The following is a 12,396-nucleotide window of genomic DNA, read 5'->3' as shown; positions in this document are numbered from 1 at the left end:
TAGGAACATTTTACAAAATTTATAGAGCCAATTAATTACCACATAAGTAATTTCTGTAATGGATTTGTTCCTGTCAGGTTCCTCTGGTTGTGGGGCTTCATCATCTTTCCCTTCTGAGTAGGCACCCAATTTTTTGCCACCACAACAGTTTTACAAACGCTCTAAGCCACAACCTTTGATAAATGATCCGGTATCAGCCTCTAGCCATGGACAAAAACCGAGGCACACACATCCTGTAGAACTGTGTTTAGAAGAGGGCGCTGCGACTAATGAGGAGCACGGTAAGCGGCGCAGCACTGTGCACACTCCAGCATCGCTCGCTGCTGCTGTTCACTCCTCTTCAGGACACAGGCTCCCCACGCAGCTCTCCAGTCAGAGCACATCATCCCACAGTGCCCTTCTTCATGGTGGCTTTGTGCGAACTGCAGTGCTATTTTGGCCCTGAAAGGAAAATATGTTAAATGCTTTGTGTTTTGGTTTTTTTTTTATCTTCTGCAATGAACAGTAGTGCGTTTTTCCTAAGCTTTGAGATTTTTCTCAGAAATTGAGAGTTCAGACTATGAAATGAAGTCAAACATCCCTGCTTGGTGTTAGTGACTTTATCGAGAGCTCAGATAAAAGCAACATGCTGTCATGAAATGAGAGAGCAGATTGTGGCTAAAAATCAGTGATTAAAAGACAGTTAAGAAAATTAAATTGCATGCTGACCAATGTCAAATACCATAAAAGAAGCAAATTTTCTGTCAAAGAATAAATATGATTCAAAATTAATTTTTACTGAAAATTTTTGATTAGATGGCACTTGAGGTCTTCAGAGTATTTTGTTTTCAATCCTTTTTCTTCCAACCGAAGGCCTTATCCATGCTGCTGGGGATCTTAAAGCAAGATTCGAAGAGTAACACTATTTTTCTAGGAATAAGACTGATGAGACAAACACAGAGTTAGCCTTATGGTTTTTTTTTAGAAAAATGTACTCTTATAAATAAAGAAATTATAAATTTGTTATATGTGCTCAATAATTCTAACATCTGGGAGTAACACATTTGGTGCTCCCATGTTATAAATGGGGGAAACGAATGACAGGCCAAGCCATTTTGTGAAAGCCCAGCCAGCGGTGGAGGCAGCTGTTGGAAGCAGACAGTTCTAACCCATGTGTTGCTCCCAGTGTACCATCCCAGGAAATTTTTTGAAGTTTCTATACCCAACTATAGCTTAAGATGTATATTAGAGACAGAAGTGGCCAGAGGAATGCTATTCATCTAGCTTACTAAAAATTAAAACCACTGTTTCTTCATAATTGGGTACATATAACTGGATTGACTGCAGGAATACTAACTAAAGGACTGTTTTTACTAAACTTTCCTGCTGATTTTGCATGCATATGGCACAAGAAAGAAGGCAATGCTAGAAGATGAGTCACATTCTTACGTTTTGATAGCAAAAAAGTATGAAGTCAGAGGCATGATTAGATAAAACTTTTCCTTTTGAATTGCATCCATGATCTTGCTGGCTGCATACTCTGCATCATAAACAGGAAGAATAAGGGGGTTTCTGGTGAAACAAGAAACAAAGCATTATGAAATTATAAAATTTTGCTTTTGAGATGTATTCTAACACAGAAATCATTTAATTAAATCATTAAAGAATTTTTCCCATTCCCTCAGGTAGTTTTGAAAAGGACTCTCCAATCTTCTTTGTTCCTTCTATCAAAATAAATTCAAACCACTTTGGTGATATTGAGCATTTTAATGACTAATGAGTAACTTTTTGTGCAAACCCTGCTCAGACCCTAATGAAGTTAATGCCCACTGTGATGGTGGCATTGAAAACTTCCCAGCTAATCCATAGTATGTGCTGTTCTATGCACGAAAGTTCTGCCCTCCGCACACCTCCTCCTTTTTTTTACTGTAGATGTTGAGGCGACAGCGAACTAGACCAGGACCAGGTCTGTTTCCAGCCAGGAGAAAGGCTGTGCTCTGCATAATATATGCTACTACAGACGATGAATGGTGGAAGCAGGAGCAGAGCACTGAAAAACCAAGATCACTGGTACTGCACTACTGCAGTGGCTAATTCGGTGCCTGCAGCCCCTCCGATCACTACAACCACACAACCACCCACCAGTTACTACCACCACAGCTGTTCTCACTCAGAGAAGTACAGTACCTGCTAACACAGATAGCGGGGCATAGTTAATAGTGACAGGTCACAGGTATCCTGACAGCCAACTGTAAACACAGTGCCAAAATTACTTGGAGCAGAGAACCTCAACAGAGACCATTCTACTGACATAAGTTTGCCTTAAATACCGCTGTTCATCCCTAACCGTTCCTTGACTGCCAGGTTATTACGCAGTTCCTGTTGCATGTCACTTACTAATTGTACGCAGGACTTGGATTTCTTATGTCAAGAGTCTATGTCAACATAGTTGTATGTGCCAATAGGGCAAAAATACTGAACTGAAAAGCAAATCAATCTCATAATAGCTAGAGATTGAATACGGCACATCTAGTAAGCAGCAATTACTGTTTACATATGAAATAGTACACGATCCAAGTTTTACTTGCTCGGTTTGAAAACCTTTAGCTAATTTAGTGTTAATAAAATACAGGCAAATGACTGTGGTTTTCACACCATGTCTTCCTGCATGATACAGTTCTGAATCTATGGCTTCCATCATTCCAATGACTGCACACTTACTTGCAGAATAATCTGAAAAGTGAAGAAGAAATATCCAAAATATGTCAAAAGCACCACAGTAAGTGTTATATACAGAATTTAGTGTTTTGTAATATTATTTAAGCCCTGATATTACTTAGTTATATAATTAGCAGTCTTGTAACTAGAATTTTAAGGATGCTGTACATATTGGTGATGCTGACTCTGAAGGTTAATGGCTCTTCCCATGACTGATGCACAGTTGTCTAAGGATAAGATTAATCCTTGTCAGAGGACTTTTTTTCAGTGCACTATGGAGAGATACAGGAAAATGAGCTTATTCAACATTTTATGTACATTTCCAGACACTCGGATACAAACCAGGCATTCTTTCAGTTCAGAACGTCTTCACCCTTTAATATCACAGGTTACATTTCAGTAAGAACTATTTCTAGGGGTAAAATTTAAATACCCTACTTATAAATGCTGCTTCAACCTATTACTTCTTCTTCTGATTTGACCTGCAACTGCAAAACCATTTTGTTTGCCCAGGAAGGCTGAATCTTGTCTGATTTTTATTGTTTGATGAACGCATGAAACTCCATCCTTGAAAATAATAAAAATTTGTCCTCACAAGGCCCTGTGCAACCTAATCTGAGTTGGGCCTGCTTTTATTTGGGGGTATGGACCAAATGACCTCCAGAAATCCCTTCCAACCCAAATTATTCTACAACTTTGCAACTGTAAGAACCTTATTTTAATATAGGAATTTACATGTGTTTCCTAAGACTTTTTAAAATGTGTGTGAAGATAGTTGTTAGATACAACAAAATACTGCTAAAAGAGTAACTTCAAAAACTGGCATCAGAGACAGTTTGTTATTCTTCAGGAATTCACCCACGGTGGATGACCTAAAAATGCACAGCTAAAGTGTAAAAAGTTATAATGCATGGATGGGCAGGTCCACTCTCATAAGCCTTACAGTTAAATGATGAAAACTGGATGTGACCTATTATCAATACTGAATCTGGCCCAATGATAACAGGTGGCAAATAAACACTACTGCAGCACCATCAATCAGCAGAAGAAACAAGAGATATTTATTACACTGAAGCTGACATTCTCATAGGGCGACCTAAGAGATACGATCAGGATGTCAGACAGGCTTGAGGAGAGACTGGGCAGCAGACCCAGGCTGACGAAATAGTCAGGACTGTAGCAGACAGCTCTCCTGAGGGAAACAGCTGAGAATATGGAGCTGTTATACATCTTACAACACAGTTTATTCAAAATAATTTCAATGAAAGTTCTGCCAAAATGCCTTCTGGACCTGAAAACCATTTTCCAAATGTATAGTTCCAGGTATAACCCATGCATATCTCAGGACTCTGAACATTTTATCTGCAGAAAACCCGGCATGCGAAAGTGTTAGACAACGTGTACGCAGGGCTGCCTCCCACTGCACACGTATGAGCTGTATTGCCCTTGTTCTGTGGAGATACGACAGGCTGCAGTCAGACAGTAAAATCTGCAGTGAGCTCCCTGTGCCACTCAGGCAACATGACATCATCATCCTCTTCAATACACCACCACCTTTTGTATCTGCAGGCTCTTCCTGAGTGTTCAATATGTCAGTATAAACTGCTTAAGCCAAGCATTTATGAGATCTCCAAGAAAAGTTATTGGTATGTAGATCTAATTTGTAATGGCACTTGACAATAGTAACCTGTCAGTCTGTAATTTCCAACAATCCTGCTGCACTGGCTGTGCTAACCAGGTGTCCATGGTTACAGGTCATCATGGCTGGAAGAAAGGCCTTGCAAGTCTGAAAGACATATAAAAAAACCCCTCTATAACTAGACATGTCCAAAATGTTGCATTCCACATTAGGCTTTACAACCCAATTTGCTTTCTGGGGCTTCAATATATAAGAACACCAACCAACCTTCTATGTCTGTAAGAATTTATAAATGAGACATAGCATTTCCTTGAATGACTTCCCTCCATCTGAAGATCTGTCAGCTTTAAAATCGTGTTATTAAAAGCAGCAAAGTTTGTATTTTCTCTGCCTCCTGGTTCCTCATGGTTTCAGTCTATTTGAGACTATTACCAAAGATTCAGTACACAAGAGGGAGCTAGAAGTCAACACATCAAGAGGAATTCAGCTGTCTGTGGGCCCTATTTGTTACAAATCAAACAGCCTGAGAAGTCCAGCACCCCAGACCACCACTGTGGGTGATACTAATTTTATAAGGAGGATGCTAGTGTTTTATGAGGGGCAAGATAAGAAAAAAGACAACAGCAGTAAGTTTTTTTCAATAGCTGAGATGTACTAGGTACACACATCTAGAGTTGAATATACATTGCAGGACATGGTTTTTGGTTGAGGGCCCATGGTCACTGTCCTCCTGCCCTATGTCTCTTCAGACCTGTCAGGAGGAACATCCCTCCCAGTCCATCTGCCTCAAGTATTTAGAAGAATGATGCACTGTGGGCTGGGAAATGATTAGAGGACTTCCGTGTGCAATGATTTTCCTTTGAGAAATGGCGTTTAGTGAGGGAGTTGCAATGCTACATTTTTCCCTGGTGCAGGCTGTCACTCAGGCATATAAACAACAAATGCAAGAGGGGGCAAGAGTAACACTCCCTCACAACAAAACCTCCTAAAGGTCAGCTGAGACCCCAAAGAAGAGCAAATTCCTTCAGAGGCATTAAAACAAAACAAAGATAATACATAATATCCAGATTAGTTTTTTATAAGCAGATGGTGACTAGGAATGAAAGCACAACCTGAAGACTGACACAAACAGGTGCAGCATAGAATTACAGAATCATTTAGGTTGGAAAATACCTTTAAGGTCATCGAGTCTAACCGTAAACCTAACACTGCCAAGTCCATCACTAAACCATGCTTATGCCTCCCTGAATGCTACAAGTCTATTAGACAAAGCCTTCCGATGCCAGCAAACATCAGGAGCAAGAATGTCATGTGCCATCATGTCAGCACTAACTGCAGCCACAGCTGTTACAGATAGAGCAAGTTTCACCACACAGTCACACAAACTTGTGACTTACCAGAGTTCCCAGGCAGGTTTGTGTTAACATTACTGAGACATAGTGAGGAGACTGCCAATTTGGTGTGTCTTCAATTACAGGATGATTAAAAAAATGTATCTTCCTCCATTCAAGACCCTTCCCATCCCTATTTCAAACTGGGTTCCCCAGGTAGGTGCCATCATGGTGATTTTCACACTAAACACTTGCCTGTACCTTTTGGTTACCCAGGAGAGGAAAAAAATACCCAGACTTGAGAGAAGAAGTTGACTCTTAAGGTCTTTTCAAAATCTGCATCTGAAACGTCACAGAACTTTTCCCCAAGCAGTATGCCAGCATTATTGATTAGAATAGTAACATCCCCAACTTCTTTTCTAACCTGAATAAAAAAAAGGATAAACAGAAAGGTTTAAAAGGTATCCTTGCATCTTGTGCTTCATTTATGAAAATGTTTAATGATATTTGCAATTATTTATATCTCTGCTGGAGATGTAAGTATGTAAGAACTGTTGTACTGCATCAGATCAAAGGTCCATTTAGCCCCGTAGCCCTTGTCTAATGGTGGAAAGCAGTAAAAAAAGGACCAGGACTCTAAGGTCTCCTCCAGTGTACTCCTCAACTTCTCACACTCTGCAGCTTAGGATCCTCCCGAGAGAGATAAGGTATCTATATCTTTGTATTTAATATATCCCATGATTTTTTTTTTTCCCCAAGAATTTGTGTAATTGCTTCCTGAACTCCAGAATACTTTTGGTTTCCACAGGAACATAAGGTAATGAGTTACAAATCTTTAGTGCGCACTGCGAGCATGCTTTAATTGCAACCTGAGCATTTCTTGTCCCCTATTTCTGGTATTGTGAGAAACTGTATTCCTCAGCCAAGCCTGTTCAACCCCTTTTCCAGATCATTTCTACTGAACAGGAAAGAACTCAGCGCAAATACCTGGGGGATACCAATCATTTGAGTACAGAAGCATGTACCATGAAATAGATAGATAACATCACTTGGAGAGAAGGCCAAAATCACCATGAGCTCCATTTGGGATTACTATAAAAATATTTTATTCCATGATTTGGATTTGTATCAAAGCAGATGGCCAAGATTTACTTATAGTATTAAGAATCAGGCTCGCTGCAGAGATTTCTGTGCTAGAGGCAAACAGTTATTTGGTGTCTCAAAAATTATAGAATGACTACAAAACCATAAAAATCCCAGATATGCTGCCGTCTGGCAATTTGGTAATAGGTGCTAGGATCTGATGCCCCAACATTTCACCTTCCTTTGGCTCTGTCAGGAAACCTTAGTGTTCAGTTTGATACTCTTCCAGCTGTGTTAGGCTTTCTCCTTGTCATAGACAAACAGGGCTCAGATACTAGCACCTTTCCACCTGCACAAATGAATGCAAATCTGGACACTGCTGAGTATGACAGGAATACCCAGCTCTTCCTTTGTGGGATCTATCTGTACTTTCTCCCCACTTGTACCTTTTAACTACTGTGTCAGTCCATAAGACGATCCTCTTTCTCTTCACATGATGACATAGCTTCCCCAATGGCAGCATTTTATTTAATCTGGCTTCATTTGACCTGTTTACTCACTACCCCAAAAAATGTGGGAAGCTTGACTTTCATTTACAAGAAGTCAAGCTGATTATTCTTCATTATGTATTTCTTTAGGTGACTATTAATTCTTCTCTTTATTATCACTTCTACCAATTTTCTGTAAGACAGGTTTAGTTTCTTTGTGTCCTCTCAAGTGCTTTTTAAAACTGGCATATGTGCTACTGTTTATTCCTTGGACACCTGTCATAGCAAAACACCCCCCTCCCCCCATTTCTAGCTCATCAGATCCATATCTGATTTCCTTCAGAATTCCCAGGTGGACACTGCCAGATCCTGAAAATTACCTGCTGTTCGCTTCACCAGTTTACTCTAAAAACCTCTTCTTTAGGGACTTGATGATCTGATTTGCTTCCTAGAAAGCTTCCATTATGGGAAAATACCTAGGTTTTTCTGCAATGAATACACCAAATAAAAACAATTAATTTAACTTTTCTGCTATTCCTTTATCTCCTGTGTCCAAGCTCAAGACTTTTCATATCACCAGCCAAAAAGCTGCGGCTATTCCCAAAAGTATAGGAGGCCCCTAGCTGAAAAACTCTAGATCTAAAAAAAATTTCTGGCTCCATCATGACTGTTCATGCAAATACCTACAGACATGTTGGTATTGTTAACAATAATTAAACACCTTAACAGCAATTCCTGGAATTTAAACAGCTCTGAGTTTCTTGCTTGTAGGTCAGTCTGTGCACTTCCGAATACTCTTTGCGGATTTGGTCACAGCAAATTCTGCAGGCTGGAGCCCTGTGACTGATTCGGTTAATGTGTTTGGAGATTGAGAATTACTTGAGTGCACAAAACAAACATTTTGAGACTCTGTTAAAACTAAGAACAAACAAATAATTTCAAAATGTTCAGCATCGACAGGAAAGTCCAACAGAGAAATCACTTACATAAGCTTAAACTAATAATTTTGGTGCATGTCTTTGCAAGAAGCAGATAGCATTTATGGGAACAGGGATCTAATGCCAACTTCAAATGTTATTTTTTAAAGAGATTTGATCTTGGTAAATTCTAAAATGAGTTTTTTCCTTGCAAAAAGGGGATTCTAGGAGAATTGCTGTTTGATTTATAGTATCATTCCAAATAAAGATTAAGTGTCACATTTGAAATACTGACTGCAAGTTGCTCGGACTGATTTTTCATCTCGCTGAGAAGTGGTAACAGATGCTACGATTGTTGAAATTACTGGGATTCCTCCTCCAAATTTGCAGAGTTGTAATCAATGTCTTACATGGCCAGGATCATGTCATTGGCACTGCCCGATTGGCAAACATCATCCTCCTTGAACACTGCATATTGGGTCAGCACAGGCCAGAACACTCAACAACTTCCTCGTCTCTGCAGACATACTACTACAGTACAATATATCCTTGAGGCCACTGTCCATGTAATACTATGATACCACTTGCGGTTCTTAAAATCTAGCACCAATGGCTCCAAATGGAATTTTTTTCTGTGCGCTGTCAATTCGCTGTGCCCTAAATGCTGCTAACAAGTATGGGTAAAAGAATACCTTGCTGACTTGCAAGCATAACTGCAGTTCCAGGTACTTACAGATCCTGAACCCAACTTACTTTTTAGAAGTACTTTTCATCAGGAACATTTCTTGAGGAAAAACATTTATTTTCAACTCTCATAGCCATGTTAAGAAAACTAATCTGTTTTGGTTAAAATGAAAAGCAACAGCCACAAAACAAAGAGCCCCCCTGACAACTCACAGAAAATTGATGTTACATTTCAAGGCAATATTCATGTGTCACCAAATATTTTAGCTAATTTCTCTGAGATATGCCTTTGGACACTGAATGTCAAAGATGTAACTTAAGAGTTATTTATGCAAGTACATATACTGAGAACTTAACAGAAGAAGAATTTATCCTTGGATAAAACGGCAGAGTGGTTAACCGGATTATAAGTGATGTTATACTGGGAAATATCTTCAGGCAGTACATAGTTTAAGGGCAAGTTAAAATTAATTATGTTCATTTAATGTCTGATTTCTGGACTCTGATAGTAATAACAAAAAGTATTAGTGTACAAAGCATAGGTCAGCACAGCAGAAGAGGCTCATTTAAAAGGGAGTCCTTCTCTACCTTACCTTCCAGCTGGATTGACCAAAAAATAAACTGAAGCTGAATCATCAATTTGACTGGAGACCAGCCATGTCCTGATGATATTTCTGAAACCATTACACTCCACATCATTCTTACAGAACTACAGTTTTCTAAACAAACAGACAAACAAAAGGATACCCCCCCCTTAGAATTTCCACTGTTTTTAAAAAAAATAATTATTTCTTGATATCTTAAAGAAATTTTAAAGCCTAAACAAGCTAATACATGCAGCTAACTTCTGCTGCATGTCTTATGATACTCTTAATCAAAGTTACCATCTCTCAACGAAGACTGTAAATGGATAAATCTTGACAGAACACATTAAACCCAGTTACTTTATTGAGAACATAGTTCCATCTAGAAGCTACTTGTCAAAATGAGAACGTCATTGCCCTACATGATTACTTCCCTTTAGTGAATAGTACAGTTTCAAAAAAAAAATTCAATAGCATATACTATTAAAAAGAAGCAAAAAATCAGAAGCAAGAGCCAAATCAGAAGCCAGAAGATGCATCTTACCTTGTCTGCTTGTTCATAGACCTCCTCCCTATTGCTACAGTCACACTGGTAGACAAACACTTGTGTAGCTCCATTTTTCTGGGCCAATGTGCTTGTTTCTTTGTTACCTTCTCCATCAATGTCCCAAAGAACCAAGGCTGCTCCCAGCGGGGCAAACTTTAAGGCAATCTGCCTTCCATCTCATTTATGGAGCCAGTAATAAGCACTATTTCCCCAGCAAAACTTTTTTTTGCATGGAGGAAATATGAGTAAGATTAAATTCTCAAAAAAGAAAAAAATTAATAATTTCAGGAACTCTAGTATCTTCAGGATGCTTGTGAAGTTGGACATGATTTTTCAGGCACAAATACCACTCTTCTGTTATACAAACCCAGAAATACGTTACTGGCCCTTCAAAACATTGAAATATTGACTAAAAAAAGATTGACTTTCAAACAGGTATTTCTTTCACACTGTTCTTTTGAGCAGGTACAAAACACATTACTAAAGACTTTTTTTGTAAAAGCTGCTGGCTTCTTACTAGAGGATGAAAGCAAGTATTTTCTGCTAGATCCTACCTGCTGTTTTGCTCCAGAGTCCTCAGCTTCCTAGCTTTTAAAAAAGGTTTTTATTTTATACATTTTATACATGTATGTTGTGGCAATGGCTGTAGAGTACTTTGTCTTCATAGCAAGGTGATCCTAGCTGAACAAAAAAGTACTGAAAACACTGGTGCGATACCAAGCTTAGAAAGGATGGTGTCCTCCTTAGCAGCGACCGTGATCTGTGGCTTCCGAAAGCAGGCAGTAAGCACGCATCCACACCGGGTGTATTTTCCAATGCTGTATGGGCCGCAATCACATAACACGTTTTAATTTGTGAGCAAATTACAGAGAAAAGCGCGGCCCTGTGGGTTACAAACCTTGATTTTTAGCTCGCATTCAGACCACACCATTTCCTTCACAGCACTTTGGACGGCAACGGCAAGGCTGAGGAGAAGGGGCACCAGGCCGGGGCCCCCGCCGCGGCCAGCCGGGCTGCGCCCCCGGGGTATGTGGGGGACACCCCCACACCCCCACTTCCGCCTCCCCGCAGCTGCGGCCCCCTCCGCACCGCCCTCCGGCCCTGCCCCAGACGGGCCGAGGGGCCTGGCCCGCCCCTCCGAGGGCTGCAGCCGGTCCCCGGTCCTCGCGGCCGGCGGGACCCTCCCGCCCTCCCGCCGCCGGCTGCCCCTCACCTGCCTGCCCGCCGCAGGCCGGGGGTGGCCTGGCCCGGCTCCGGGGATTGAGCTCCACGCAGGGCCGGAGGCGGCCGGGGAAGGTGCGGGGCAGGGGTCGCTTGGCCGCCGGGCGGGCCGCTCGCCCCCGGGGCCGGGGGTGTGTGTCCTGGCGGGCTCCAGGCCGCCTGTCGCGCGGCGGCCTCTGCTCCCGCGTCCCGCAGCCGCGCTGTCGCACCCCCGGCCCTCCCGCGGCCGGCCGGGCCGAACCGGGGGGGTGGCATCACGGGTTGGCATCTCGCTTGGGACTTGAGAGACGGCCTGGCCAGGGGCTTGGAAAGCAAGTGACCTTTCCTTCCTCTGCTGCTGCTACTTTATTATAGCTGTGCGGTTAAACGCTTCATACTCCACCTCATACGTTTCTGTTCTGCAGCTTGCCCGCTTGCTGGAATAGGAATAAAAAGGGAGATGCTGATCATAAATGACTCCCTATAGAACAGTGAAACCACCTGTTTATCATTGTTTCACGACTTTAAAATGACCGTTGTGGTTCCTCAGTTTTCTGTACATACATTATCCAGCTTTAAAACCGCAGTCCCGCACCACTGTAGTGTATTTTTTCCCAAGGCTGACTAGGAAGCCGTGTTCCTGCTTAGGCCCGTAAGACTGTGCTTTTCCTGTTACGCTCTCAGCTTGTCTTGATCACCGTGTCATCTTCCACACACTGTTTATATAAAATGGCAAATGAAGAGAGCACTACTTATTTGCTGTGCTTTGCATTTTGAATAAGTGGTATGAAAGGTCTTGTCCTGTTTATTGGCAAATTATAGAAGGAAAGAATTTGAATAAAGTCACAGTGTGCTCTGGTCCATGCACCTATGTTGTAAACACAATTCAGATTACAGTTTATGGGGAATCACGGGGCATTTTCCATTTCAGCTGAAACAAAATGGTAGTTCACATAATTTGATGTAATTTACACCAAGAAATATGGTGGAAAATTCTATGTTGTCAGTGCCAATAATTGTATGGAAGTGATGTACTTCCATGCACAATTAACTGTTGCGTATTCTAATCAGATGCGAACAAAAGGTGAAGCTGAAAACACCCATTAAGGTTGAAGGCAGAGCTCAAAGACTCAATGAATTGTGGCTCCAAACAAGGTGCCAACCAATGCAAAAGAGATGGGTAAGGTAACACCAAGTGTCTTACGCTGTAAATGGTAATTACATGG

The 12,396-nt window shown here is 41.2% G+C and overlaps 1 protein-coding gene across 1 annotated transcript; it reads right to left on the bottom strand.

The window, feature by feature from the left end:
* Positions 1-827: 827 nt before the first annotated feature.
* SDR16C5 (short chain dehydrogenase/reductase family 16C member 5) lies at positions 828-10,297 on the bottom strand. The gene is given in 9 exon segments (XM_074847374.1): positions 828-921; positions 1,429-1,551; positions 2,568-2,712; positions 4,385-4,405; positions 4,408-4,483; positions 5,960-6,091; positions 9,968-10,146; positions 10,149-10,221; positions 10,223-10,297. Coding segments are annotated over 9 exon segments (918 nt in total).
* Positions 10,298-12,396: the final 2,099 nt, after the last annotated feature.

The sequence above is a fragment of the Strix aluco genome, chromosome 1 (genome assembly GCF_031877795.1).
Source record: "Strix aluco isolate bStrAlu1 chromosome 1, bStrAlu1.hap1, whole genome shotgun sequence".
NCBI classification, from domain to species: Eukaryota; Metazoa; Chordata; class Aves; order Strigiformes; family Strigidae; genus Strix; species Strix aluco.
This window is presented reverse-complemented; position numbering and strand designations above follow the sequence as displayed.